Source organism: Echeneis naucrates, chromosome 6 (assembly GCF_900963305.1).
Source record: "Echeneis naucrates chromosome 6, fEcheNa1.1, whole genome shotgun sequence".
In the NCBI taxonomy this organism is placed as follows: Eukaryota; Metazoa; Chordata; class Actinopteri; order Carangiformes; family Echeneidae; genus Echeneis; species Echeneis naucrates.
This window is the reverse complement of record NC_042516.1, coordinates 13,939,304-13,948,469: the sequence shown is the minus strand read 5'-3', so window position 1 is coordinate 13,948,469 and position 9,166 is coordinate 13,939,304. Positions and strand designations below refer to the sequence as shown.

Here is a 9,166-nt window from a genome sequence, read left to right as displayed (position 1 = left end):
GAAGTGAATCATTCATAAAGTAAGACTCATCTCTAAACCTTTGCTCAGGGTCACGACACAAGAACATTGCAGGTGCAGGTTGCAGGTACACCTCGACCCTGAGTCGTTATTGTGTGGAGTTTTCCAAGTCCCCAAACCTCCTCACAAAGATAAGCATGTTTAGGTAAATTGTTGGCCCTAAGTGTGTGAGCGTGAAAGGTAATTGGGCTGCATGTAACAGTCCTGTAATAAACTAACGACCTGCTTATGGATGAAAGAAAGATTTATAAAACTTATAAAAAACAAAAGAGTGCTTGACTTAATAAATTCGCTCAGGCCACTGAACTTAGTACAGAGGATGGATTGTGGTTCAGCAATCAGGAAAGTCTGAGATGTTTTATAAGCAGTTTCAAATCAATTAATAGCTCACCTGAGAATCTCACAGGTAAACACTGTCTTTTACTCAAACTCACTGGATTTATTTATTGGAGTTTGTCAAATTTAGTTTGGCGGCTAAAAATTAGTAATAAGTAATAAGTTTGCCTTCTGCCCGTCCAGCAAATGACACAAGTACACTTTCCAGACATGAGTACATCCAGTACACCAGAAAGATGTGAAAAATAGCTATTGGGTGTGAAATGAAGCATTGTCGGTCTGAATACCACACCCAATCCAATCTGATGCACAATGTACAACCGCTTTGAAGATGTAATGCACACTCATAGCCCGACATCCACAATCTGATCCCTACAGGGGATATAGCGGTATAATGAGAATTAAAAATAAAAATGGGAATAAAAGCAGCAATAAAACCCATTTATTCAATCACAAGTTGACCCCAAACACATTCACAGACATAATTAAGTTATTCCATCCACTACCATGCTGTTTTTTAGCAAGACATTTCACCAAGACTGGCCCAGGTGCTCCGGATTAGGGGGGTCACATACTAGATCATATGCCTTCCACTGAAAATTGTTGTGTTTATTTCGGTCTTTCTCTGGCTCTAAAACTCTTGCTCATCATCACCATGGAAACAGGGAAAGCCCCACACGTTGCCAAGGGAACCAAAATGAAAATATCTTCTTTTTTTTCCTGATAAAGAATGGGAAAGCTTTTCTGCAGTGCTGCTCCATTCTTCGCGTGAATGTGGGTGTTTGTGCATTCCCTGTGCTGCCATTAGATTGGGGAAGCTCTGATTTAGCTGAGCCTGCAACACTTCGATCAACACTTTCAGATCATCACTTTCACATTCAGTTCACTTAGCCATGTCCTCAGCCACAGCTTTCCCCATTTTATCCTTCAAGTATGCCAGTTTCTTCCAGTCTGTCTTCAACTCCAGCCACTCGAAATACGGCACCTGAAAGAAGACAAAATCTTTCTTTAAAAGGTTGATGAGCAGATACTTCCTCATATCCAATGATCTATATTTCATTGTACTACTTTTAATACAGCACTGCAAACCTGTGAGGAGCATGATGCTACTGGCTCGGGAGATTGTCCTAGAGGAGGCCGAGAGTGCCTGGATTGGCCTACATGAGCCAGAACTGCTGCTGGAGCTCTATTTATACCACTGACTCCAGTGGGGCGCAACTGACTCTCAGCTTTACCAAAGTATTAGGTCCATTGTGTGCAAGGACTGAGCCTGTCAGAAACAGCTGTAGCAGCAGCAAAGCCTCTCTTCACTTGCTCACAGAAAACATAACACATTTAACAAATTCTTTTTTTAATGGCTTTCATGACTGTGTAGCAAAAACACATCTGGAAGTCAATCAGCTCCGTTTATACTATTTTGAGGGGTTTGAGGGCAGGGTAATCCTACCTCCTGCATCTACCTACCTCTACTGTGATGAAGCCAGCCAACTGAAGATGTCGCTTCATCATGGCAAACCGCCCCAGAAGGTCTTTACTCTTTGAACAAAAGTTGGGATATTCCCATGCCAGAAAAGCAATCCTAAAAAAAAAAAAAAAAAAACAGATGCAGATGAGTGGTACATAGAGCAAAATAGCATTAGACACCAATATATATATGTTCTCCTAAGCATACGTAATGCTGTTCTATGACTGACCGGCGTGAGCCTACAGGTAAAGCCTGGTCTCCTCCTCCACTGGGTAGATGAGGGGCTTTCAGCTTCGTCATGTCAAGTGGCGTGCTGTCACAATCAACTAATAGTTCACCATCTGATTGGAGGGTGGCAAGTCAGTTGAGAAAACAAACAAACAAAACAAAAAAAAAAACAACCTGTGATAAATAGTATTTTTGGAGGTTATGTCTTATCAAACTCTAGCAATGACATGATTTAACAGCATTTTTATGATCTAGCTTGGTCTCCTTACCAATTGTCCATCCATACACAGTGTCAACCCCAGTGCGAAGGGCCTCAGTCCTCCCACCCACCAAAGACTGCAGTGCCTCTCTTATACTACTCTGGAGGGGAGAGATGCTGGCCTGAACGGACGAGGGAGTCAGGGGCAATGGGGTATCTAAATCTGAGCATTCTGGATGCTCTAAGTGAAGAGTGGCAGCAATATGGAGGAGTTTCAATCGATAGCTCTGCATTCGAGTTGCACTGCCCTCTGTTGAGACAGAAAAAAAATGTTTTAGTAACCATTGCCATGCTGAATGTATGCAGGAATAATAAAATTGAGAGAATGGAAATAATATGCCCTTTTAACCATAAATCAACCGGTTGCTGTGCTGCCATCTGCTGATATACAGTAGTAATTAGGCCTTGCAGAATCCTTAGAAGGATCATAGTATTTTAGAAGAATGCATTTATGAGGCATATAATTTAAAAACCCTTATTTATATTCAAAGACTGTTTCTGCACATGTACCTGTTATTTCACTGCAAATGTGCACATAGAGAAAATGAATAATTACCAGTGGGTATTTACCCTTTACATTTTTTAAAGGCTGATTCTTACCTGATAGTTTGGTGATATGATTTTGCTGTATGAGAGGGATAAGGTAGTGGGGCTTGGCCTGCTGCAGCACACACAGTGACCAAACCACATCTGTCTGAAGGAAGGGCTCAAGGCCAGAGAGCGATTTCTCCAGCTCAGAGTGAGCCTGCACACAAAATGGTACATGCAGAGAGTACATTAGGGTGATAAAAAGTCGAAGCAACTGCCAAAACCAACAGCTTTTAATGTCATTAGTACCGTGCTAAAGAACTCCTCTCCTCTGCTGGGCTGGAAACCCAGTCTGGCAAAAGTCATGAGCAGATTACAGAGCTGAAGTAGTCTGTAGTTCTCACTGTTTTCTAAGTAGTGCTGGGGAAAAACATACAAGCAGAAAGTCACAAAGTGAGTGGGAAAAAAATATCTATTAGAATTTTAAGATCAAGCACACAAATCAGAATCAGATATCAGACTGACCACAGCGAAGGCCTCAAAGAGAGGAATATGGAGCCATTTAAGGAAGCCAAAGGATTTAGCACAGCGTGTGACATCGAAAGAGGCCAGTTCAGGGACTCTAGGCAACAGTTCTGAAGCTATCCGTTGAAATACTTGAGAATGATTGAAATTCAGCTTCCCTACAGAAGGACAAGACCAAGATGATACTGTTAGCATTGTACAAAGCGGACAGTTCCTCTGATTTGCACTAAACATCGAGCCTCAAATGAGTTTTTTCCCCACTAGCTGTGCATAACATTCCATCATTCTGGTTTAACATAATATTTTTATGATGCTGCACAAATAAAGACTAATTATTACTAAAGTAAAACCAAAACATTAGTTAATTAGTACTGAGGAAACAAATTATTACCTGCAAAAACAATTTCCATAAAAAAAATAGCAAGTTAAATAGACAGAAAGCCACAGAAAAACTCAAATCTAGCGCCATAAAGTGTTTATGTACAGTAACAGTTAAAACTTGCCACTACCATGTTGGAAGTCCTTAACCTCATAACATCATTACCATAAGCAAACGCCATGTCCATTATGAGAGGAGTAGTGAACTCTGACGAAGGTTTCTGGAGGACATGATAGGACAGAGCTCGAAGCAGAGGAACAGATCTTCGCCCCTGAGCTGCCAAGGACACACAGATTTTGCGGATCTCTTCTGAGGAGAAGCTTTCTGCAAGCTCCAGTGCCTGCCACAGACACAAGTAGAAGGTTATGACTGTGGTTAAGGATTATGGACCAATTACAGAAACATCTGCTGGAACTATTAGGTTAAAAAAAACATGACATTTATGTTATGTACCACAGATTTTTTTACTTTCTCATACCTTTGACCATTTTGAATTGGCAGACATAATTATTTGGACTTATTTTGGTTTGCACATTAGTGAGTGATTGCTTTGTTATAATTACTATATTATTACATGCAAATATGAAATCTCCTTTCAATAATATTTCGACATTACATGTAAATGTAACTGTGTCAAGCTTTGCATAACACTAATTCATATTTTGCTGCCAAATACAGTAATTTTGAGATCAACACTAGGACATTAGCCTTGTTCAATGGGAGTGAAAGTTTTTAACTCTAATACCTTGTCCTCTAATTTGTCAATTAAAGTAGGTGTCATGTGTTGTCCTTTGGTAATCAATGCAGTAACGGTTTTAGGGTCAGCAATTTCAGTCCAGCGCAGCTCCAGTTGTTTTAATGCAGCGTTCACCACTGCCACATCCTGCGGCCCCTTCTTGTTTACTCCCCAGTCGACAAGGTAGCCCAACTGTTTGTAGCTTAACCTGCGCACTCGCCATAGAACCTCTGTCTGAACAGAAGTGAGTACTGAATTGGAAGAGGGCACATCCATGACCCAGAGAGCTCGCAAAACAGACACAAGATTGCCGTTCCAGACAGAAGATACCTGGAAACAAATACGCACAATACTGAATAATCAACAGGCAGAAAGTAGGCCTTTGGTAAGGTGTTAATGATATGGCATGATGATAGCACGAGTGCACCTCTCTCTACTGTTTGCTTACCTTCTGAGATAAGGTATTCATCATATTCTGTAGCCTTGGATCCACCATCTGGTCCTTAAATTTGCCCTTTGTCTGTATCATCAGCACTGTCCACTTCTTCAGGGCAATAGCAGCTTGATTACTATTTTGTCCATACTTTTCCCAGGCCAGCAGGATGTCCTCAGGTTCCTCCGCCTTTTCAACCAACTCATCCAGCTGGGTGAGACTAGGTACAGTGGGATAGTTCTCATCCTTGGACAGTGTCTTTCCCTCACTCATGAACCTGTCTGTGGCCCACAGCCAGCCCTGAGCCCTCTGTATCTCTGCAGGTAATGACACAGTTGGAGGGAAGCGAGTGACAGCAACTGCTTGAGAGGGAGCCCTGCAAAGCAGACGGGCATATCTGCCCAAAAGGCGGCCTGCCATTTTGTCTGAGAGACAAGACAGTGACCAAAGGTCTCACAGAGGAGGAGAGAAAAGCTTTCTCACAATTCAGCAGCCAACATCACCAAATCACGTTCAATCTAAAGGAAAGAAACATGTGAGCAATTAGACAAACGTTCACTCGAAACCATCAGTATTATCTATTTACTTGCAAAAATTAACACACAGTTGCAGATTCTAATTCATGTCTACCTACGTCTGTCTCTGGTGATAGACCATGGCCTCTTATGCAGTGCAATGGTGCTTGTTGTGTAACCCATGTGGCAGGAACTTATCTAAGACACACAATGACAATAATATAACGACGGTAGAGCCGGCTCTATATTTATTTGATTAAAACGACCCTTCTCCTGATGTAAAGGCGATGTTACGTGACCCGGCAGAGAGGATCTTCCTCCCAACACGGATGGTTAAATCCTGACCTTGTCACAAGAAGGAAGCCTCCGTGAAACGACCAGCGACTCCTCGCCTCTTCTGCCAAAACTGAGCTTTATTTGCAAAAAACAGACAAAACATTGGTTTCACCGTTGCTTTGATACGTTATTTACTTGTAATTAAATAAATAAACGGATAACTATACCGATAACTTCGGTGAACGCCGTTCACATGCACCCATCCATCTGTCAGACGGTCGCAAGCAGATGACGTCACGGTACAGTATCACATGTTCGGTAGACGCAGTTGTAATTGGTTCATCTTATTATTGAATGTATTATGTATTATATCCTGATCATACATTTATTATAAATAATGTTTTGGGAATGGAAGGGTAATATTTTTTTTGTTTGTTTTATCAGCTCTGTAGCTTCAGGGTAATTCTACCAGGGTGCTTAGTTAATTTCACAACTCCGGTTACTACGGAAGCCCCAAGTGGTCATGCGCGAAAGAGAGAAAATGAATTACGAAATTACACGACGTATGTATTGCTAAAACTTGATGAATAACAGAGGTGGACAGAGTACACAACTTCACTACTTTCCTTAAGTAAAACTACAGATACTCTTTGTCAAATATTACTAGTAGAGGTTTAACTGCGCTGAGGGCTGCAGCAAGGGAAGAGGGAAGAGACCAGACAGACAGACAGACTCGGGTCGATTTCCGGTGCGGCAGCCGAACACTGCTAGGCTAATTGGGTAATTGGTTATCAGTAATGGGCTGGGCCAATGCAAGATGCGGCTGACTCACTAATTTCTGCCGTTCGGTTAGATTAGCAGAGCAGCAGAGTCGTCTGAACAGTTTAGGCAAAGAGACCAGACCCCCCCAGAGACTAGAGACCGGACCAGAGGCCATAGATTTGACTTTAGATTTAGATTACTCCATTCCTGATGCCATGTGCTCCTAATTCTACAGTTCAGTAGCAAATGAAATATTGTTAAATACTGTGTCTGTTGCAGGCACAGGAACCTGCAGAAAGTTCCCTCTCATCATCCCCTCTACTCTGTCACTCCTTGACTGCTCCCAGATAAAATACAGCTGATAACATCTCTTTGATTACACTGTCATTCTCCAATATGCAGTACAACACAATATTGACTCTAAAACAGAACTTATCTCACTTGGCTGTTATTTACCAAGCATGCAAATGGTCCTGAGCAGAAACTGTAAAAGGGACAGGGTGACCTTGGCTCAATTTTAGTCATTAAGCCAACTCTGATACAGGATTTATGCAAGTTATCAGAATCATGCTTTTTTTAAATAATTTTGTTCCCTCATGGTAATGTGTCAGTTTCTGTAGTGTTTAAATTAGTAAGTTTCATATGTGTGTTTGTGTGGCTTTCTCTACCGGGAGGCAATAATGAGTCCTGAGTTTGTAAGATGGTGATGCTAATCAAAACTCAAATTTCTCAGCTTACTTTTCATCCTTGTTTTTATATTTAATCTTATAGTTTCCTCATTTAATTAGTCACTGAACTTCTGAAAAGCATAGTACTGTTTTGTTGTTGTCATGGTGGGAACATGAGCTGGAATGAGCAGTCAGACAAGATGACAAATGAGGAGCGTCTCAATACCTGCTGAGTGTATTAATCATGGTGGAAGTGAGGGCTAGAAACTGTGGAGAGAGGAGGGTTTAGTTTCAGACAGAGGGAGGGTCTGGTCACCAGAGTATTCGTACAGTCAGTTAACTTGCAGGAAGGGCCAACACAACCTTAATGAGAATGCTGACACCATTAACCTGCCTCTTTGGCTGAGCCTGTCTTACAGATGTGCTGATGAGATAGGATTAACTTCAGCTTCTGGCAATTCTCTCCCTGACATCATCTCCCCTCGTATTTGGTTTAATGATGCTGCAGGGCTCTACTGACAGTCTGATTTAGTGGCACAGCTGTCCGGCTGGGAATTATGCATGCTAGCTTGAGTTCCTCTGTCTTCTTTCCTGCGGATGCATTTGGACAGCATTCATTCATCTTCTACTGATTTTCCGTTTCCGGGTCATGGTGGGTGCTGAAGCCGATCCCAGCTCACATTGGGTGAGGGCGGGGTCACTCTGGACAGGTCACCAGTCCATCACAGGGCCAACACACAGAGACAGACAGAGACCAACAACCATTCAGACTCATACTCAGACATACGGACAATTCAGAGTCACCAGTTAACCTAAACATGCATGTCTGTGGATGGTGGGGAGGGGGACCAGAGTACCTGGAGGAAACAATGATGTGGGAGAATACTCCACACAGAAAGGCCCCAGGTGGAACTGAACCTACAACCTACTTGTTGTGGGCTAACCACTATTCCAGCGTGCTGCCCATCATTTGGACAGCAGCTCAAATTTATGTAGCTGCAGTAAAAGATGGCTTATTTCCCCCAAACTAATAAGGCCTCTTTGTCTCAGTTTTCTGTAGGGCTGGCAATCCCATTTGAAGTACTCACCAATAGTAGAATGTAGTTCTGCGGTGCAGCAGGGCAATGTCAAGTAGACTCGTAGGACTGACATTGGCCTTTATTAACCTTCACTGCTCCTTTGTCCAATCAGTTTATCAGGAAAAGAAACGTGCTGTAAGAGATAAGAGATACAGAGAAACACCAGCCTACGCACAGCTTGTGATATGAGTGGATGTGTATGTACGTGTGTGTTGTATGTGACCTGGCTAGGGGTGACATTGTTACTGCTGGAGGTACCATTTTATACAGATCATTACTTGTTTGTGTACGCATGTGTGTAGAAAAAGGGGAGTTCCAGGTATAAAAAGGTTTTTCCAGGGAAATTTGCCTAGTTGCTTAGCATTGCACATGCTTGTGTTTGTGTTTGTGTGAACTAGAGTGAGAGTGGGGGAAACAGGGTGTATGACTGGGACTGGACTGGACTGTAGCCGACTGCCAAAATTTCGGGGACAAAAAAAGATCGAGTGGTCTGGACCTCCATTGATTTGGGAGAGCAGTCCCCTATCACATCAGCAACCATGAGTAAAACGGTAGGAGACAAGCAGATTAGGAGAGACTTGTGATGTTTGTGTAAAAAAAAGAAAAGAAAAGTGGTTTAATTATGTCATTTATTATATTATATATTTATTATTATTTATTATTATTATTATATAAAAATAAAGCCACTATCAGATATCAGAATTTTAATGTGTACTGCATACAGAGTGTATTAGAAATAATCTACATTCACCTGTTACACATTTCTTCTTCTTTTTTTTGACTTTGATATCAACTGTGATACTGGAATGGAGTTATTCAATTAATGTCAGTGTTAAACAGTGATAGTGTTTTTCTCACAATGTTTGTTTTCTCTGATTTGAATCAACGCAATATGCTTCAGTATATGAAGAGTCAGCATTTGTTTCATTACTGAAAACCAAAGGATTTGGAAGTCTAAG

At 41.7% G+C, this 9,166-nt stretch overlaps 1 protein-coding gene across 1 annotated transcript; it reads right to left on the bottom strand.

Moving 5' to 3' along the window:
• Positions 1 to 780: 780 nt before the first annotated feature.
• Positions 781 to 5,983, bottom strand: tbrg4 (transforming growth factor beta regulator 4). The gene is made up of 13 exons (XM_029504576.1): positions 5,926 to 5,983; positions 5,768 to 5,833; positions 5,542 to 5,620; positions 4,923 to 5,425; positions 4,484 to 4,804; positions 3,904 to 4,078; positions 3,360 to 3,517; positions 3,144 to 3,254; positions 2,907 to 3,051; positions 2,317 to 2,556; positions 2,049 to 2,160; positions 1,819 to 1,933; positions 781 to 1,339 (listed from the first exon to the last, which is right to left on the bottom strand). The coding sequence occupies exons 4-13, from the start codon at positions 5,325 to 5,327 to the stop codon at positions 1,238 to 1,240; spliced, it is 1,884 nt and encodes a 627-aa protein (XP_029360436.1). The 5' UTR covers positions 5,328 to 5,425; positions 5,542 to 5,620; positions 5,768 to 5,833; positions 5,926 to 5,983; the 3' UTR covers positions 781 to 1,237.
• Between the last annotated feature and the right edge of the window lie 3,183 nt (positions 5,984 to 9,166).

Bases quoted from the DNA above. Each gene is read 5' to 3' on its own strand.
- tbrg4 (XM_029504576.1), bottom strand. From the start codon at position 5,327: ATGGCAGGCCGCCTTTTGGGCAGATATGCCCGTCTGCTTTGCAGGGCT. The intron at 4,805-4,922 runs GTAAGCAAACAG...ATTTGTTTCCAG, and splicing joins TGAATACCTTATCTCAGAAG to GTATCTTCTGTCTGGAACGG. The intron at 2,557-2,906 runs GTAAGAATCAGC...CTGTCTCAACAG, and splicing joins TCATATCACCAAACTATCAG to AGGGCAGTGCAACTCGAATG.